Raw genomic sequence first — 20,963 nt, 5'->3', positions numbered from 1 at the left:
GAGGTGCCCAATACATATTAGTGAATTTTTTTACATGTCAACGGAAATGAAAATGCTTTGCTTTTTCCGCCATCTGCACAATAATGATGAAGGTTTGTTATTATTTTCTTTGGTTGAACCCGGTAATAATTTTCCAATTGTCGATGTCCTAAAGAAACTAAAACCTTGCGAATATATTAAGACGTAAAAAAGATCAGATTTTGAATGATGTCAAACGACGAAAAAATTCATCGTAACTAAATATCAAATACCAAGCCACTGAACCCAGAAGGCGGGAACAGATAGATATAGCAAAGGACACTTGAAACAAACGACATACCAATGGCTGTTCACGCTTCAAGCTAGTTCACGCCTTAAAGCTGAAAGACTTAACATTTTTGCCCAAACTCTGCTCAATGAAACCTTAAACCATTCTCTTTCAAAATCAAGAATAAAAATCATAGGTCACGGTGCAAATGTTTGTACTAAAGAAACAAGTTACCCAGTGTTTACTGACACTTGAAATTCAAAATGTCCGCCATTCCTGTCTTAACCCTAAACTTTATTAAAATCAATTTTCACAAAATTCAGTCCGTGAAAACTTAATTTGCTCCACGAGCTTCAAAATGTACCCCTGCAATAAATGCACTGCAAAAGTTTGAGTGTCCGAATATGTGTTCCCGAGTCACATTCTACCTAAAAATATACACGACAGAACTATTATCGACCGTTTTATCAATACATGTACTATGTATCATATAAATCGGTTTCAAGGTCTTGGAAGAGAATCTAAGGAAAGAGACGACGAAAGCTCGTCGTTTTCTCGAAAAAGATTTGATTTAAATTGCTGACGTATACATTTGCGTCTTCCTTATAATTTTCGTCTGTACTCTCCTTTCCTCTTCTTCCGTGATTATTATTTTGGGGATCACGAACCATTCTGTCGTCACGACGTTTTTTTTTCCTGCCGGTCAACAATGCTATAAAGCGCGGCATTTTATCTACAGATGTGTCGGCGCCTAAGAAATTCCTATATCTGTGGTGATAATGTATTTTCATTCATGCGGTCATTGCTAATTTAATGTCCACTTTATGTCATTTTGAATGGATTCTTTTTGTTTGTGTCCCCCTCGCATGCAACGTTCGTGAATACAGATTTAGTGTCCGATAAAGGCATTAACGTTTGAAATGTTCTCGTGCACCTGGAATGCTAAAACCTAGACCTTGTGAGTAAAAACGGTTTGGAAAATTTTGCCTAGCCATACAGAGATGTGATATTCATATTGACTGTACTAAGTATCACATAATTGCTCTGATATTAACTCTCAGAACAGAGTAAAGGGCTTATTTCCTTTCTTTCGGGGAAATCTTGTTTGGTTTACGGAAGTATCTCAGACTTGGCTCGGGTTGCCTTTAGGGGTCTGTAGACTGCAGACTGTGTTTGTAAGAACAAACAACGGACGCCATGCCTGTGGCCCAACTCCTATACCTGCACGATTCAGAGCACAGGGTTCTCGAGCTCCGATGATGATGATGATTAAACATTTAAAAATGAAGAAAAATAAAAATATATTTGGACTCAGTAAAGTTGTTGTCGTTGTTATTGTTGTTGTTGATAGTATTTGCAGAAAAGAACAAAGTATGTGCTGCAAATTCAATACAGCCAAACTATACACATACACTGCAAAATTCAATACAGCCTTTATACTATATACACATGCGCTCCAAATTCAGTACAGCCTAACTTTACCCAAGGGATGTCACTTCATTTTCGCACACTTTCTTTTCCATAGCCAAAATTGCATCTAGCAAGCATCGAGAGTGGTGAAATTCGACGTAGGGTCAAAGCACATTAGTCCTTCTCAATCATACTCAAACATTTTTACCTTTTACCGATGAAAAGTCTACAAATCGGCAGGTTTTTCAGAGCATCTTGTCGTCTCTTACATTCCAGATTTAAAAGGCCGCGCGGTCAATTATGTCACGTGGGCGCATTTCAAATCGAACCAATAGCAGAGCCTGTACTGAACGAATGGGCCCAACGTGACGTAAACATCTATAAAAAAAACTTGCCAGGCTCGCCCCACAATCAAAGTTTGGAACTGTATTTCAGCAAACTGTTTCGACATTTGCTGCCCATAATTAAGGAAAATACCATCCTACATCCAATATTATACTCTTATCTAACATTATTCATGCTACAAATGGGGCCTAACATGTGGACTCTAGTACGACCAGTTTGTCTGTGCATTTTTGCATTGTATCATTAATGAAGAATTCTGCCGCGTAATTCCGGCGTGTTGGCAGTTCAGGAAGTTGTTTACAGTTGCTGTGATAGCGAAGAAGATACAGAACAGAACTCAACAAAGTAAGTATTTCTGCCAAGTGTATGAATAAGAGGGTAATAGATTGCTAGTCAATTATGGGTAAACATCGTTGAATTTGCTTTTTTTCGAGGACGAGTATACATGTGACGTACTGTACTGTCTCGCCCCGCGTACGATACCGTGTGTATAGCTCTGCATGGATATGGCACGTCTGTGTGTAGCTGCAGTACAGTAGCTCGAGGTTTTGCCTGGGTGTTTGGGTCCAGTTTTGCCGTCCGACCCAAATACCCAGGCAAAACCTCGAGCTACTGTACTGCAGCTAGTCTGTGTGTTACCAGCGTTACACGTAGAACGCCGGTAACACACAGCCCTGCCAGGCAGAGTGTGTTCCGTTCCAAATGCGTGAAAGTCATTCGTGGGCTCAGTGCATGCGTCTTTGGGCTTTTAGCCCACGGGCACGAACGACCGTGCACTACGTATATGCGTTCCCCCTCCCCCTGTGTTGGACAGAAATGGAACACACGGCATTGTACATGACGCAGGACTTTCTGTTATTAAACGATAACATGTTGTATAACATGCGGGGTGGGATGGGGTGGATACGGGGCTGTCAAATCAACCAGTGATCGCGAAGTCGTAGTGAACGTTTCGCGATCATTGATTTGAGACAGAGCCTGCGATAGGAAAGTATGACGTCACTCAATGGAAGTTTTCAGAGCGGTGCCGTACAGTTGCTGCTTCCGATCGTAACCATATCACTTCCTGGACTGTTTATTTTTGGAACTGGGGTACACGAAATCGAAGGAGTGGTATTGCAACAATTCAATCCACAGCAACTTTGATACAAACTGAATTTTTAGTATAAAAGACGAATCCAATGCCCCATTAATCAAAGGTGTATTTCTGCAAAAAAATGCCACAAATAAACCATGAATGCGGTATAACTATGGTCAGACTTCATTATTGATGCTTGATTATGAAAAAAAAATTCTCAGGTACCGTATATGTGTATGTAAGAGGGGGGGGGGACCTGAAAGGGATGTCAATGAAAGAATACTCTCAACACTTTTATGTTTAGGGCAGGGCTTTACACTTATTGCAATTACTTTGTTGTGCATTTGTTTTCATTTTATGGCTCGTAGCTATTGCAAATAACCTGTGATTTGATGTATTTTCTTTTTATTGTAATTTAATGTGTTTTGGTCTGCATGAGAAAGGTAACATTTGTTTTCAGTAGTAGAGTACTACAAGGATGAGGTATGTGGATTGCTGAACCATTATAGTTCTTTATTTGAGAACAGGGAAATTGCAGGGGGGTAATAGCATGCTGCATGTATAGTTTAGAATATTGTAATTTTTTAAACTCACATTTGGTATACCAATGCAAGGTTATCATAGAAGCTAGAGTTGGTTGCATCTGTATGTATGTACAGTATGTATGTATATTCATGCACGTATAGTATGTCCGTCAACACCAAAAACTCGCAAACCGCTGCACTTTTAAGCTTGGTATCTTAGATCTTAGGTTAATTTTTTCATTGCGGACCAATTTTTACAACTTTTAAATGTAAGACACACAACTGATAAGAAATTTGGATCCAGGATAATTCAAGATGTCATAATCACACCCCACAGTGGAAGGCATTTCACTATCTGTATCTAGCATGTAAATACAGTCAATACCAAGGGGTTGAAAGTTTGATATCCAAAGGGGAGGGGGTAGAAGATTGATCAGGTAGCATTATCTTTTTTTTACCTGATCTTTTGTACAATATTTTCCACGCTCTCCCAACTTTTCTTTTTTCCAAGCCTTATTTGGCTGATTTTTATTGACATTTGTTAATGTATGGAGGATCTGCTTGTCCCATTGCTATAACAATTGATATGCATGTTTCTAAAGTTGACCACCAGTACCTGAGTTTCTAAATTTGACCTCCAGTACCTGAGTTGCAGACCTTGTTTGCTTTTGTCATTCTTGTTTTTCTGGTTGTACTTTATAGAAATCTTTGTCATAACATCAGCGTAGAGTACTGAACAGATAGAAACAACATTCATCGTTGATCTCTGGTACAAATAAAAGTATGTACCAATTCCAATCAAATGTGAGCAACACCATATCATTGGCAGTATTTTGATTTTGTGTTTTCGTTGTGTAACTGATATCAGGGCTTGAAATTAGCGCTAGTCCCGCATCCACAGACTACCAACTTTTCTCCGGAACTACCAAAATCCATGAAATTGTAGCCCACAAGGACTACCAAAGCCTGGGACCTGAAATTCAGTCAGTACTTGGCATGCCATGTCCTGTCCGTCATTTTTGGACGAGCTAAATGCAGTCAAACCCAGATGGACACAGAAAGGCCAGAGTATAACTTTGTTATGCAAATTACAAAGACGACCATGCCATGAACTCTGACATACTTGAATGACAGGCACAGGAAATGATGGCCAATGAAAATGCAATTTATTTCATTGCATTTTGACAGGGACCGTGAATTTGATCATAATGTATCAATCACAATTGCACAAAAATTTGCCTCCTCCCTACGGAAAGCCCATGGTCTATTTTTAGCACTGCTACAGTATGTGTCAGTGCTTAGAAGGTTGTGTCCTTGTCATGATGACTATCAAGATTTGTATACAACTCTGGGTGTGAAAGGGTTGTCAATCGGTCACCAAACTTTTGAGTATCACTATCGTCCATTATACCTGTTTCTGTGGATATTAAAGGTGTGCAATATTCACGTCAAATGACTAGAAAATTAACTTCACGGGCAGAATCTTGAAAAATAGCCTTTTCTTGTGTATTTCACAAAAGAAGATATCCCTGAACTAAAATATACATGGGCTACCAGCCATTGTCACTGGGCTACAAACTTCAGAAAATGGTAGCCCAAGTGGATTATCAAGGAAAGAAGTTAATTTTGAGCCCTGGATATATACATATGTTTCTTTATCAAGTAACATTTAGTAATCAGTATTGTTAAAATGTTGATAGTCCAGTTTATTTTTTACTATTTTAATAGATTACCCTATCTCTGTTTTCTTTGAGTAGAGTCAACAGGTAAATTTTTTATTTACCTCTTGACCTCTTTGCCTCGCTTCAAGACAAAGAAAAAGTAATTTTTCCCAGATATCGGAAAAACTTGTAAACTTTACATGACTTGTAAATGCAAGTCAGACTATGAATTCGTTCATGCTGTAAATCAGCTCATCATGTTGCATGTGTATTTAGAAGTTTCATGGTTATGATATGGTTCTTTATTTTTACATGAATTAAGTGCTTATTTGATGTAACTGTGTTCTCCCTATGATTTTATGGTAGACTGGTGGCTAATTTGCATGACAATAAATAAAAATTATGGTCATGCATTTTTATTGTTTGCAAAAATTTTAATACACACTGGTTGTATCTTTTTCTAAATATTTTAATAACATGATTTCAAATCAAAAGTAACAAGTTCTTCCCAAAGTGTGACGACAGGAAGTTTTCAAATGTGGGTTGAGAACATTCAACTTACATTATGGATTAATGACAGGAAATGCCAAACATATCTTTGAAAATTGGGTGATTTATGTTGATAAACAAAGTGCAGAAAAGATACAGCCATGGGGCTTTAAAGACGTGCAGCCACCACTCTATAATTGCTCTGAGGAGAACATTGTATAAATTGTAAACTAGTACATACGGTAAATATATAAGTTGTGGTGGAGACCATGAAATTCACTGAGTAATGGTGTATTACCGGTATCTTTTAAAATGATTAATCAACCATGTATTGATTGTGAATACTGTTGTAAAAAAACATCTGATGACTACATTTTTGCCTATCTTGTTTTCATTATCCAAATGTAACTTGCACAGTACTCATAGTTATTTCCTTGATTGCATGAATACACTCATTTCATTTACTTTTTCAGTCTGGCTTACCTTTCTTGATTTCTTTCAACAGTTTATCAGATGATCAACAGAGAGCTGTAGATCTTGCAAGGTGTGGGCATAATGTATTTATCACTGGACCGGCGGGAAGTGGGAAAAGCTACGTTGTAAAGAGAATTTACCAGAACCTAACCAGTACAACTGAGAAAAGTGTCCAGATTGTGTGCCCGACTGGTGCTGCATGCAGTATTTATGATGATTTGCCAAGGAAATCTGAAACAGTGCACAGCTACTTCGGTGTTGGTTTAGCTGACCAACCTATCACTGCAATTGTCAATAGCACAAAGGAATATATTTCAAAAAAACTGAATCAAGTTGATGTTATCATCTTGGATGAGGTATCAATGCTAAGTGCTAGACTTTTTAATTTAATAACACTCATAGCACAGCGTTGCAGAGATAACGATAAACCATTCGGTGGTATTCAAGTTGTAGCAGTTGGGGATTTTTATCAGCTTCCCCCAGTACCTGGCTTTGTTGATCCTGGAGAGTACGCATTCATATCACCATTTTGGAAGTTTACTTTCAAACATCATGTTCTCCTGACAACTATCTACAGACAGCATAGTCAAACTCATCTTCTGAATGCCTTGAATTCAGTAAGAATTGGACAATATGATGCCGCAACCATCGATTTCCTCAACACACTAAAACGTCCACTAACAAATCAGGACAGCGCTACACATATTTACTTTAACAACCTCGATGTAGATTACCATAACATGTGTTGCCTTGACCGTCTGCCAGGCCAATGTAGTGTGTTTCATTCTATTGACCAAGGTGAGTTACGTGAAATTGAGAGGAGATGCCTTGCACCAAAGACTTTAATCATTAAAGAAGGAGCACCTGTTATGCTACTCTACAACCTTTCAAAAGAACTACACAACGGTTGTATTGGCACTTACAACTGTGTTGACGTCAGCGGAAATCCTGTGGTTACATTCCATGACAAGTACATTCATTGTGCTATACCTCAGAGGACATGGACTTACAAAGATGACCAGGGAAGAGAAATTGCCAGACGTTGCCAGTACCCCTTAAACTATGTTGGGCTATTACCTCACATAAATCACAAGGGCAGACTCTACAAAATGTTGTCATTCATGCTGGCACTGAATTTGTTTGTGGTCAGCTTTATGTCGCTCTTTCAAGGGGAAAGTCTACAGAAACAATACAGTTGAGTGGCTTTCATGCAGAGAGGATGCTACCAGTCAGTAAGCAAGTTTTGACATTCTACAACTCCCTTACAACTAGTACCGAAGAAGTACATGAAGGTCTGACTTGTTGCAAGGACATCTGTTGTAAAATACCACAGACATCTGAAGAAAGAGTAAAGCCGATTGAAGCTTCATCAAGAGAAGAAACATTCATACAGTCTATGTATGAAAAGGATGACAGTGATGAAGAAATGGTTGATCTGACAGATGTATATGCCAGAATGGACAAGAGTGGTAGTGAACTAGAAAATTTACCAGATGACTTTTGTGTTACGTCATTTCTAAGCGAGATTGTTGACACCTCTCCATTTGCAAATGTAGAATGTTCGCTGTCATGGCAGATAAATGCACTTATAGACCAACTGATGAATGAACCAGACATTTTGAGGTTATTCCTCAGTATACAGTGGTTGAAAATATACAGTGCCACCAAAAAGACAATCGAACAGAGCCATATTACCAAAGTGAAGCGAACTGAGTTCACAAGCATGGCAGGTAACCTTCATGCATTAGCAAATGCACCTAGCCTAAGAGAAGAAGGTGCCTGTCTGTTTAAATTACATATCAGCCAGATGAAAGTTCATCATTTCACATTTCTGACCAGTGTTGTCTGGAATATACATGACACTCAAATGAAGATCTTGGCTGCTAGTGTTAATACATCAAGTGAAGAAGATACATGTATGCGTGAGATCATTGATGTTGATGAGATGGGAAGTGATGGCAAGGGGAAAATTCGATACGTTGCAGGCTGGACTATCAAAAAAGAGCTGGAAGGCAGCAGAAAATATGTGAAGACTTACTTATCATCAGCTGACAAGAGAGTCCGTGCCAGAATAAAAGAGGAATACCAGTGTGCACAAGCCCTGGATAGCCTGACTGTGCCTGAGTCCATTCTACATCGAGATACAGAATTCCCTGATACACTGACAGTAACTGATAGCAGGCAATACAGCAAACATGGACTTATTCATGTCAAGGATAAAGTGTACCTTTTTTTCCTTAAACTTGAACAGGCAAGACTGATGCTGTTGACCACCAAGAAGTTAGATCAACAGTCCGAATTGTTGATTGAAAATACCAAAAGAAAACTCTTTGACAATAGTGAACTATACACAACATTCCAGGAGCTGTATTCAAGCAATCAAGACAACACTGTCAGTCCTGAGACAATAAAAACACTTTATGCAAGAGTTGTATCACGATACGTAAATGTGTGTGCTGGGCAGTTTTTAAAAGACTACAGGAGAGATTCACAACTGAAAAAGACCCAAGCACATAGAAAGAAAATTGCATCAAAGAATGAGAAGAAAAGGAAGGCAGCTGCAAAAATCACCTTAGCTCAAATCAGACAGGACAGGTCAAGAAGACTGATGGACTCACACCACCAACTCAGTGCAATGCTGTCTCTACACCCTGACATACTGTCATCCACGCAATACAAGAAAGATGACTTGCTACTTCTTGCAGAAGCCTATAATCTGGATTTGCCCAAAAAATGTCTTAAGAGAGAAATGGCAATGATGGTGAAAGAGAAAATTATGATTGCAGATCACATAACCAATCCCTGGGTTTTGCAAAGATATGAAGTTGTGCCAGCTGAAGAGAGAAGTGACAGATTGGTCCTGCAATTTCACAGATTCTAGTTTTTGGATTCTTGTTTTTGGATTATTATTATTAAAAAAAAAAAAAAAAAAAAAAAAAAAAAAAAAAAAAAAAAATAAAATGCCAAGGCACATTCCTCTCGATTCTTTTATCGACTGGCAATAAAGATTATTATTATTATTATTATTATTATTATTATTATTGTGTAAGTATTGTCAAAATGTGTATAAATAATGGTGATCAAAGTGCTAGTTTCTGAGAGACAAGATCGTGGATTTTAAGAACAATGAAAAAAAAGACATTCTTTCACTCTTTCTTTCTCTGTTGACTAAATCATTTAATGCCATTTGTCTTAAAATTTAGTGCGGTGACTATATAATTTTATCACTGACGTAAATTTCTTGTGACTAAGCTTTGTGCAAATTTACATGAAAATGATAATAGTACAAGTAGCTTTCACAGCAATTCTCAATGTCATCGTATGGGAAGAGGCAAACTCCCCGTGCACATAACACTCATACATCCTGAAAGGCAGTAATTGTATGTCATCACGTAAACAAGTAGTTTTCAGTAATGTTCTTCATAAATTATGCAAAAACTTTTTTTTAGCAATTTGTGGAATTTGTTTTAAGTGTGATTTTAATTATCACAGAAAGGATGTATGAGCGCTGTGAAGAAATATAATTTTTCTCTTTCAAAAGGATTACAATTATTGCAAACACCATTTCCTGACTTGGAAAGTAGGTAGAACGCACCTCAGGGACAGACATTCGGACTCTCAAACTTTTACAATTCTCTTCTGATATACCACATGATGGGGTTCATTTTAAAGCTCTTGGTGAAAAAAAAAAAACAACTTTTACCAGCTTAGTTTTAAGAAATTCAAAAATTTTTATTTTTCTCCATTAACACAGTGATGGCGGCCATTTTGAATTTCTAATATCGGTAAATTTTGGGTAACTGGTTTCTCTAGTATCAAAATTTGCATGTTGATCCCCTATTTTTATTCTTGATTTTGAGAGAAAATGATTGAAAGATTCCTTGAGAAAAGTTTGAGCAAAAGTTTAAGTCTTTCACTTTCGAAGTGCATACTACCAAACATAGCCCTTCCGAGAGGCAGGTAGCAAAGACAATCAACTCAAGGTCTGTAGCCATGAGGCCTGGCTGCATCCAATGTTGTGCACATTTTTAGGGTGCCTTTTTCAGCAAATTTCAAAGATTTTATTGATAAACTCTGCATGTATACAGATTAAGACCCAATGCTGTTTTTGAGCAAGATGACGTCATCAAGTTCCCATTTTTTCATACCATATGTACAACTGCTTGAGGACAGATTTTCAAGCTTTTCCAAAAAAAAAATTGTTCAGTAGAAGTGAGATAGGTTCCATTGACTGAACTTGCAGCACCGATTTCCAAAATTTATTTACACACAGATATAAGCGTCCTTCATGGATTACGTGGTACAAATGTTCACAGAATTCGCAAAGAGAGACATGAACCAATGTGCACAGTCTTGCTGAAAACAGAAAATCAGAGGTCAGAAATATGCTTCTCATATTTTTATTTTCTTTTATTTTTTAAAAATGCCATGTAAGTAAAATATGAGTGGAAAAAATAACAAGCAACTTTTGTGTCTCATTCAAACCTTGTTTACAGAAAGTTCTACGTTGACTTCATATTTTATGACAAAATTTTAATTAAAGTTACAAAGGAAAATGCAAAAGTCAAAAATTAAAAGTAATATCAATACTTTCAGTTTTACCACTTCAACATCCTTAATCAGCCTGACTATACTGAAGGACTTTTTGACATTCATTTCAAAAATGTCAAGCTCGCATTTCCTTTCTTGCTGATTGCTTTTTGGCCAATAAGGATGCTATTCATTGATTTGCAGTATTTATCATACGAGGGATTGGCGTTTTGACCATTGTAAGACCGAGCTTGACAGAACACATTCTCCACAACATCTTGGTTAACTATACCTGGCATGATAGATGACCCTGGAAATTGCTGGAGTTTGTATTCACACATCTTTGTAAATCCCAAGAGCAGTGATTGCATGTCAAAATAAAGTTTGCGTGAGATGAAATGTTTTGGTTCTACTGAGGCATACCAGTTGTCAAGGAAAGTCAAAAAGTTTGTGCAATCTTGGAGCCTTATGTCAGACATGTCTCTGATGGGATTTTTTACATCATTGAACAAGTGTACCAGTTTGCTTGTATGCGTTAACACTTCAATAGAAGCATCCAGAAAGCTAACCTCTTGACCATTTCTTTTGTTCAGATGTCTCTTATATGCCTGCAATGGAAAGAAGAAGCAAGTAACAGTGACACATTGGACATTTTACAGGTAAGCCCATACATCACACTGAAAACCAAAAGCAGTTCAGGACATGCTAGAGTGTTCTCCCCAGAGCAAGTTACAGAGTGATGGCCACCGCTCTGTATTTTGTTGCAAGCCATAGAAACTTATTAAAATAACAATTACATATATTGTTTGCAAATTAGCCATCAGTCCACCAGAAAATCCTTGGGAGAACACTGCATTCCCATCACTGGGTCTATCATTGCCTGTAACAGGCCCTCAGAAATAACCGCTGTTACAGGACCTGAAAAGTTGGGCTAATTTCATAGTTATAAGATGTGTCTGAATCAAGCCTGATATTTCCAGTGTTGTCAAGATAGATGTTAAACATGGGTGTGTGAACAGAAAAGTATCCAGTGCTGGGTCTACAAAGGGCCTGAAAATTCACATGATTTCTAGGATTTCAGTATTTCAGACAAATCTTACAGTTTCAATAACAGGTCCTAAGGAGTGTTAAAAGTGATTGGTGTTTACACTAGAATAATTCAGACCTTGTCAGTGTCACAGCTCCGTTCACAGCACCATACAAAGTCCTGTACACACAGGTACTGAGACAGGCAAAAGTTTCACACCCAGTCAGAAAACTGTCAACAGCACTGGATACAGATCTGTAGAGCAGCCCATGTTACAACCAAGTGCCGTCTTGGCTGGCACTATCCTGCATTAAGATGCCACATGTATCATGGCCTGCCACAAAGGTGAAATTAGCTGTGTGAGGTGTAAAATCTCAAAATTGGCATTTGAAAGAAACACAGTTAACTGGAAGACAGTTCAAAGGAAGGCAAACTGTTATATCAATTTGATACAATTGTGTTCAGAAATATTATGGCAAACTCTTCATTACTGAAAATGTATGTGGTAGTTTTGATGTTTCTCAGCACCGCTAGTCACTCAACACTCATGTTCCCACTTTAGTAAAGAGTTAATTAATCGAGACTTTTTTGCATACCAAAATTATAAAAGCATACCTGCATTGTGAAAAGCATTTTGCGGTCCAGCACATCCTCTGCCAAATGATTTCTCATCTTTAACTGTGCAGATAGGTGAAAGTGGTCTTCCGTCAACCTTTCATGTATCACCAGTGAATTTGAAGATTGATCCATACTGTATGCACTGAACCAGTGTTTCCACAAAATCTGTCTACCATCAACTTGTAAAGTATTTGGTCCCTTGTCTGTACTCTTCTCCAGGTTGTTTCTTATCTTCTTGATATTGTGCTGCAATTATGAAGAATCAGTGGTGATGAGGAAGATGACGACTGGAAATTGATTTTTATGGAAATTCAACCATCAGGCCTGTTTTATGGACTTATTTTAGTCATCACACATGAAACTGCAGAATCATCTAGAATTTTAGTAGAAAACTAACGACTAGTACAGTGATGCAGAAGGGTAGTAGCTGTAAACTGTGTTGATATTTTCAATATTTTGGTTTTGTGTGTACCAACTACAGTGTGTATACATAAGCATTCTATTAACTTTGTTGTAAGCTGAATTTTAGTTCAGAATATTTTTTTTTATTTGTCAACCATAACAACTAATGATATGCATTGCAAAGATACTGAAGAAATCATAAAAAATCATCAAATCTTGTGTCCCTTTTAAGGTAGAACGCACCTCGGGGACAGAAATTCGGGCCTTCAAATTTTATCAATTTTCTTCTGACCTACCACTTGTGGGGGCTCATTTTGAAGCTCTTGGCAAAAGAAAAGTTTTCACTGTCATAATTTTTCGAAAATCGAAAATTTTATTTTTTTCCCATAGAGTTAATACAGGGATGGCGGCCATTTTGAATTTCAAATATCGAAAAATTGCAAGTTATTTGTCTCTATATTACCAAAGTTTGCATGGTAACCCCTGATTTTTATTCTTGCTTTGGTAAGAGAATGGCTGAAAGTTTTACTAAGGAAAGTTTGAGCAAAAGTTTAAATCTTTCACTTTCGAGGTGCATATTACCTTAAGCAAACTACACTACCTGAGGGTTAATTGGATAATTAAGTTTCTTTATTTTTTATGTAGAACTGCGCAAATGTACCTATTGTCATTTTCGTATTGATACTTTTTGAATTTCAAAGAGTCTTCTTCATAAAATGATAAATAAATATGTCACCATAGTTTTATTTTATATAACACTTTTAAGGTATTTATTCAATTAGAAAAATGATTTGTTAGGAATACTCTTAGGATAGGGAGAAAATATATATTATAAACCTTGATCATTTTCTATACATTGTGTAATTTTTAGAAACAATTACAACATTATTAATACCAAGTAGACCACAAGTGTGAAAAATGTGTTTTTCATATTTTAGTGAGTGAAGGTGGGTTTTGCTTATTATTTTCAAGTTTGTAAATTCTTAACTTTTATTGAGATTTGTTTTCATTTATTTAGTGGTATTAATTTCTTGTGAAATGAAGTGACTACTTGGAATTGCAGTAGGTTACCTTTGGATCCATTATAAATACCATCCTTCCACCTGTCATAGGGTTTCTAGTCGTGAAGTGACTTTCTCGAGCTGTTTTGTTTTCTTTGAAATGTAGGTTGATAAAGCCTCTGTTGCTTTCCCCCCCATCACAGCACGACCAGTGAACACTGAAAGTAATTAAAATCATCGGTATGAAATTTCTGACCAGCTTGAATGGTATTAAATTGAGTATTAAGTTTCATTAGATATTACATACATTACAATCAAACAAAATGTATAGCATTTTAGCTTGATAGTAGTTGGAAATAGCTGTATTGTGACTGAAAATCATCAATCATGTCTAAACAAATACATGAGGGAGAAGTGGAAGCTTATTTTAAGTCCAGACTGTGGGATAGCATTCTAGTCTTATTTATTATCATAATTTTTTAGTGAACTATGTGCATTGTAATAATCTCAGTATGTTCAGTATAATAGTAGGTCAGTCATGTATAAATTGATTTCTGTCTCAGATGATCCTGATATCATCAGTTGAAGCAGTGGCATAAATAAAATGATGATGAAGTATAAAGCTTGTGTTATGTTAATATGTTCCTACAAGTATAGTACAGGTAGTTAAATACTTACTGGAATCCTGCTTTAAGAAGTAGCCTGACACCTTCCCAAAACACTCTATGAAGTATTGCAGGTGGACATTCTCTAGTAGGAAAGTGAGCGACAGGATACCTGAAGCCACCATCGCTAATGAATACGAATTGCAAGACATGTGTTGCTGTGACTGGTTTCAGTTCCCCTATGAATGCATAAAATGTAATGTCATTGTTAAAAATTTGAACTTGCTGGTTGTCACAGGAATCTAAATTTTTAAGGGCCTGGTTGTATGAATGATTTTATTGTTCCATTTCTGTTTCAAATCAGGCAATGTTGTGCTTCTATTATGGGTCTATCAAAAGTGGATGGATCTGTATTTGTGCATGATTAACATGTATCATCTACACGTACCTGTCATGAGTTGTGTCATATCCTTGAAAGGTTGTCCTAATGTAACAAAACCTACCAACTTTGATATTCCATTGCATTTCACCAACTGCAAATCCTCCTGAAAAGACAAATAACACAATCAGTTTGAAAATGTGACATATTCTTAAGGATGTATGAGCGTTAAGTTGAAAGTGTTGTCATTCCTCTTAATTGTCAATTTTTGGATGCTTCTTTGTAAGTATCATCAAGATGTGATAAAATATGGGGTTCACAGTGCTCGTGTGTGAGATACAGGGTTTAACTTTTATGAGAAACAATGCTGAGTCAGCATTTTTGAACCAATGCTTTTTCTTCTGTGGATGAAATCATTCAATGCTGTTTATATCAAAATTAAGCTTGGTGACCATACAATTTTAGTTGATCACCAAAAGTTATTACTACTAAGTGAACTTCGTAAAAAATTTTATGAAAATGACAATGTATAAGTTGCTTTTCCAGCGCTTTTCTCAATCCCATCCTATAGGAAGAGACAAATTCCATGTGCACCTCAAGTGTTTTAACAGTACATTTTTCCCTAGTTACCATAAGAAATATACAACAATTGAAAATTACATGTGTTTGAATCCTTTGACCTGTGAAAAATGTTAATAATAATAGTTTTATTTACTGGCACTGATTTGTGCTTTTCACAGAAATATCCTGTGATCTTCTTTTTAATTTTGAGCTGTATGTACCTGGATAGCCATCTCATCAAAACAAAGGCCTCCCCATCGGTCAACGTCTTTTAGGTTTTTCTTCTTGGCAGCTTCCATTAACGCTTTAATTGAATCATAATTCCAACCTGCCACATGGAAAAAAATACAAACATTGTCAAAGCTGTTGCATCTGTAAGTAAATGTTGGTGTCATTCACACAAAATAAATAGTTTTATGTCAACAAAATATGCCTTCAGTAAGATAGATATTGTGAACAAATGGCATTTTCTAGTACCTTCTGTATTTAATTGTGAAAATTGCATGCATGTTGGCATCAATTTCAATATAATATGGATGATATTGTAGTTGGTCATGTAGCAAGAGGTTACTTAAATTATGTTTGAACTTGGTTGTGGAACTTGCTCAATATATGCTGATTTGTTCACAGTGTTTATACAGGTACAGTACAAAGCAAACAATGTTCTCACCTGGTTCTTGAGAATTCTTGTTTTTCTTCCTGGCAAGGGTCCTCATACTTGGTAGAATCAACACTTTTGAGAGCTCATCATAAGCATGAGGACTTCTGGCATAGATACTTAAAGCTAACTGTATAATACTACAAGAAAGAATGCATATACATATATTACTATTAATTTTTCACACGTTGATGGCTTTAAATAATATCCTGATATTGTGATTATTTTTGTTATTTTGATTTTATTGCAACTTTTAAGTTATTAATTTTTATGTTCCAGATGATAAATGCGTTTTGTTAATTAACAAATTCAAGTTCTCATTCCCAGCTGCTGGAAGTGTGAGAACAAAGGTGGCAGATCAAATTGTTTTCATACTCTGCATAATTGAAAGCTGATTGGATGTTAAATGTTCCATGTTTTGCAGATGCAAAACGTTATCCAATGGTGCACTTTGTAATACACAAATCGAACTGCACTGTGTCAGATTACCATGCTGTGTCTGGAACAAAGGTGTTCATATTATCATAATTAGCAATATTATTGACAATTAAATTGTAGTTCATATTTCTCCACAATGACAACGGTAACTAACATAAGGCTATGTTGAAATTTTAAACAAGGGGTTTTTCATTGTGGCACAGAGAATAGAACAGGCATCAGGAGTTGATACACAAAACAAAAAATACAAAAAAAAAGAGCCAAGAGTGACGGTTACTGGGCCCTTTAAACTCACCGTGGATGCCACCTGTTTGCTTTGCTGGTTTTCTGTTGGAGTGCTTTTCTCTGTTCTTCAAATAGAATCTTCATGTCCTCTCCCAGTTTCTTTTTATCAATCAATTTAAACATCTCTGTGAAATCATCACTGTCAGCATCATCAAACTCCAGCATCTCTTCTTCAATCTTTTTTCGTAGCAATTTCTCTCTAGCCTCTGCATTCTTTTGCAATCTCTGCTTTTCTTTTAGCGACTCTATTAACTCATCTCTATCCATTGTTTTGAGTCTCTTACGCTTCTGGATGTCACTAGTACTGCATGATCTTCGTTTTCTGTTCCGATTGACCACTCTGTTTAGCTCCATGCATTTTGAACAGGTGAGACTGACTGATGCTTTGCTACAAAAAAGTTTACATTTTTTGTGTCTTAATCTTGTCACTTCTCTCCCAGAAATTTTCCACACTTCTTTCATTCCATTCTTAGTAATTTCTGCAGAGTCAAACCCAGGACACATCTTTGCATTGGAAACAAGGCTGAGTAACGCATTCATTTCCGTTATGGTTGGTATCTTGCTCATGAACAGTTCTGAAGGCAGTAAACCAATGTTCAGAAGATTTACACTATGGCTTCCATACTTTACTGTTACAGAGAGCTGTCCATGTGTCCTATTAAAATGCAGTTCACGTAGAATGCGACAGCCATTTATTGTGTCTTCTGTTTCTGACATTCTCAGCCATACCAAGTGGCTTTCCTCTCCAGAACAAATACACCAACCAGCTGGACAGTGAGATTTCAATTGATCCCATGACATTGGACTGCAATCATTTGTAGGTGTGGTCTTCTGTATTTTACACAAATTTTTGTATACCTGTTCTGTATTAGAATATGTACCACGAAGGTAAGCTCTCTTCAGCACAATATTTTTACCCCATATTTCTTGCACCAATTCCCCAAGAGTACTGGCACCACACGAATATTTGATAGATGTGTTACTCTGACACTCCTTTAAATTACAGATGATGTCATTCAGTTTCACACTGGCATCAGGCACCACACAGTAGTTGTTCAACAGCCTATAAAATGAGAGTTTTTCAAAATTCAGATTATTCTCTGTGCACAAATATGACAGTTGAATGTTTGCACACACACTCATACAACCAGATGCATAAGATGTGACAATGTTGAAATCAAGCAAAGTCTCCCTTGGCACAAAAATTTAGTCAAAACATGGTCCCATGTACAGAGATATCAGTACATACCCTTACAGGAAAACCATTTGATTTCGGGGGGGGGGGGTCTGTAGGAAATGGGGGTGTTAAATTTTTTTTCATACTCCCAGGGCAGCAAAATTTGTTCCAAAATGTGCTCATGCAACAATTTTACTTGTGCAGCTGAAGGCAAAGCAAGTTTTTTCACTTGTTTTCAGTACGAGGTGTGTGTGCAAACTTTGTCCGTGTCAAAGTATATTCATGATCTTGATTGGTGAAACCGTTTGCACATCTATATTTTTCATAGAGGGTAGTACGGGGTCAATGAAGACAATCAACATTAATGCAAAAATGTATAGCATGCAGTCCTTTCAATGAAAAGTCAATACAACAATTGACTAAACAGGTAAAACGCACCGATGGAAGAATGAAAGGGTGGGAATTGGGGGGTAGCTGTGATATCGCAGTGGTACTTGTGGCGTGTATCGAACGCGCTCGGGTCATTAGGGTCATCGCCACAGTCCCCAAAGACCCAAGCGCTTTCGATACACGCCACAAGTACCGCTGCGATATTACAGGTAATTGGGGGGGGGGGGGGGGGGGTCCCATCCCACATCAGAAAATTAATACGTAGACCTGAAAGCTTCGTTTTACTAATAATAAATAATGAACTTTACTTCATGATATTTTACATTGTAATAATTAACTTTAACTTTTTTCACAGTTTTATTTTGTATAAAATTCTTGCTACTCCCAACCGAAAGCATGTATATGTTGACTTGAAACACTATTTTTATTGTCAACACAGCGATTACTTTCGATTCTAACAGTGGAAGACCTTTCATAAACTAGAATTGTTAAACTTACCAGAATTTAGTGTGCAGACGCACGCAGACAGCATCACTCATAGCGAGAGAGTTTTTTTTTCCAAAGACCTGAGAAACTTACGTTACTTCCGGGTTTTCCTGGGGAGTTTGAATTTCGTACCTGTTTCTGTAGCCTCTGTTGGTGTATAGCGGCAAGAAAATTATCTGTATTAATCGCTAAATTACCAATTTTCAGGCCCCATTTGTAGCATGAAAAATGTTAGGTAAGAGTATAATATTGGATGTAGAATGGTATTTTCCTTAATTATCGGCAGAAATGTCGAAACAGTTCTCTGATTTACAGTTCCAAACTTTGATTGTGGGGCGAGCCTGGCAAGTTTTTTTATAGATGTTTACGTCACGTTGGGCCCATTCGTTCAGTACAGGCTCTGCTATTGGTTCGATTTGAAATGGGCCCACGTGACATAATTGACCGCGCGGCCTTTTAAATCTGGAATGTAAGAGACGACAAGATGCTCTGAAAAACCTGCCGATTTGTAGACTTTTCATCGGTAAAAGGTAAAAATGTTTGAGTATGATTGAGAAGGACTAATGTGCTTTGACCCTACGTCGAATTTTACCACTCTCGATGCTTGCTAGATGCATTTTTGGCTATGGAAAAGAAAGTGTGCGAAAATGAAGTGACATCCCTTGGGTAAAGTTAGGCTGTATTGAATTTGGAGCGCATGTGTATAGCATGGAGGTAGCTTACCTCCATGTGTACAGTGAGGCTGTTTTGAATTTTGCAGCGCATAATTTGTCCTTTTCTGCAAATACTATCAACTACAACAACAACAACAATAACAACAACAACAACAACTTTACTGAGTCCAAATATGTTTTTATTTTTCTTCATTTTTAAATGTTTTATCATCATCATCATCGGAGCTCGAGAACCCTGTGTTCAGAGTCGCATGTCAAGGCACAGGCGGCCAAGACGTTATTAATATCATTGAGTTTTTCTCACTGTTTTCTCTATCAGTTCTCCTGTTCTTCATGCTCTCATTAGTAGTAAAAAAAAGGTGTACTTTTGGGATTAATAAGAATTTTACACCCCATTTTATTCATTTATCTACATGAAGTGAAGGAAAATTTAACCATCCATGTAACTAAAGTATAACCCTGACCTATATATGAACTCACGCGCAGCAGCTTGCGCAGCAGTGCATTGTCCTGAACTAAGCGGGGAAATTCCCTGCTGAGCATGTATAAACATGTACGAGAAATTCCGTGTGAGTCATCACCATCAAACTAGCCTATATAAAGGAGCTTTTTTTACCCCCGTTGTCAGTCAGTCGCGGAGTCTAGCTGATGTTGAACACGAGAGTTCCTATCGGTACGAACTAAATTTCATATCCATTCAATCCATAATATCGTAGATATCGCTCCAGCGGCGGACTAAATCCTTCTTGTTTTTGAATTTCTAGCGCCTGATGAAATATGTTCTGAATAAGTTCTGACCCCGGAGCCTCTGTTGTTGCACCTTTTTCTTGTATTTGTGTAAGCAGCTGTTTATATTGAACATAATAATGTTTATATTTCTCTCGTCTCTTTGCTACACCCGTTTTTCCTTGTATCACATCAATAATAACACCTGGTATAGGAGTTAAAGCTAAAAGAACTGGAACTGTCGGAATTGCCGCTATGACAGCAGAACTTACAAGAATTCCCTTAGTAATATTGAGAGCCATATCAATTCGACCCATTAATTTATAACTTCGTCGATATGCAGCACTTGTTCTTTCTATGTAATCAGCCAATTGTTCAACGCTTTCAACAACTGAGATGTGCATTTTTTACTGTATATGTAAGGGGGGGATAAAAAAATAATTGTAGTAATATAGAAATACAATATGGCAGAAGGAGGAGAAGATATACCACTCCATGGTTTAGATGATGCAAATGTAAATGATGATGATGACGCTACTGCTGAAACATCATTTATAGAAGATGATAATACCATTGCAGAAGCTGATCCTTCCCTGGCTAGCCCACAGGTTGATCGTTTGATTGGACAGAGAAGAGAACTTACACAAGATATGGCTGACCATTACTTAGATCAAAAAAATATTACTGATCTGGATAAACGACAACTAATGTATGCGGATGCTAAGTTTAGGGATGGAGAGTTGTATTTTAAAGAAGCAAGGTTGACAACAGATAAAGG

The 20,963-nt window shown here is 37.1% G+C and overlaps 2 protein-coding genes and 1 long non-coding RNA gene across 3 annotated transcripts in view; 2 read left to right on the top strand and 1 right to left on the bottom strand.

Annotated features, from left to right (window-relative positions):
• LOC139120690 (uncharacterized) overlaps positions 1–8,657 on the top strand; it is a 40,266-nt gene extending 31,609 nt beyond the window's left edge. Inside the window, exons 2-3 of the mRNA XM_070685221.1 lie at positions 2,255–2,347; positions 6,260–8,657. Of these exons, the coding sequence (XP_070541322.1) occupies positions 2,255–2,347; positions 6,260–7,427 (1,261 nt within the window). The 3' untranslated portion in view covers positions 7,428–8,657. The remainder of the gene's footprint in view (positions 1–2,254; positions 2,348–6,259) is intronic.
• Positions 8,658–10,501: 1,844 nt separating this feature from the next.
• On the top strand, positions 10,502–13,883 carry LOC139120120 (uncharacterized). Its single transcript, XR_011549042.1, has 3 exons — positions 10,502–10,604; positions 11,352–11,417; positions 12,623–13,883. It is a non-coding gene; the product is annotated as an uncharacterized lncRNA (long non-coding RNA).
• LOC139120119 (uncharacterized) lies at positions 10,600–19,027 on the bottom strand. Its single transcript, XM_070684217.1, has 9 exons — positions 18,798–19,027; positions 16,743–17,795; positions 16,022–16,149; positions 15,573–15,679; positions 14,860–14,956; positions 14,485–14,650; positions 13,877–14,024; positions 12,401–12,649; positions 10,600–11,366 (listed from the first exon to the last, which is right to left on the bottom strand). Exons 1-9 carry the CDS (start codon positions 18,836–18,838, stop codon positions 10,881–10,883), a joined length of 2,475 nt encoding a protein of 824 aa, XP_070540318.1. The 5' UTR covers positions 18,839–19,027; the 3' UTR covers positions 10,600–10,880.
• Positions 19,028–20,963: the final 1,936 nt, after the last annotated feature.

This window comes from Ptychodera flava, chromosome 20, assembly GCF_041260155.1.
Source record: "Ptychodera flava strain L36383 chromosome 20, AS_Pfla_20210202, whole genome shotgun sequence".
NCBI classification, from domain to species: Eukaryota; Metazoa; Hemichordata; class Enteropneusta; family Ptychoderidae; genus Ptychodera; species Ptychodera flava.
This window is presented reverse-complemented; position numbering and strand designations above follow the sequence as displayed.

Bases quoted from the DNA above. Each gene is read 5' to 3' on its own strand.
- LOC139120119 (XM_070684217.1), bottom strand. From the start codon at position 18,838: ATGAGTGATGCTGTCTGCGTGCGTCTGCACACTAAATTCTG. The intron at 15,680-16,021 runs GTGAGAACATTG...TCCATGTGGCAG, and splicing joins CAAGAATTCTCAAGAACCAG to GTTGGAATTATGATTCAATT. The intron at 14,025-14,484 runs GTAAGTATTTAA...AATTACTTTCAG, and splicing joins CTTCTTAAAGCAGGATTCCA to TGTTCACTGGTCGTGCTGTG.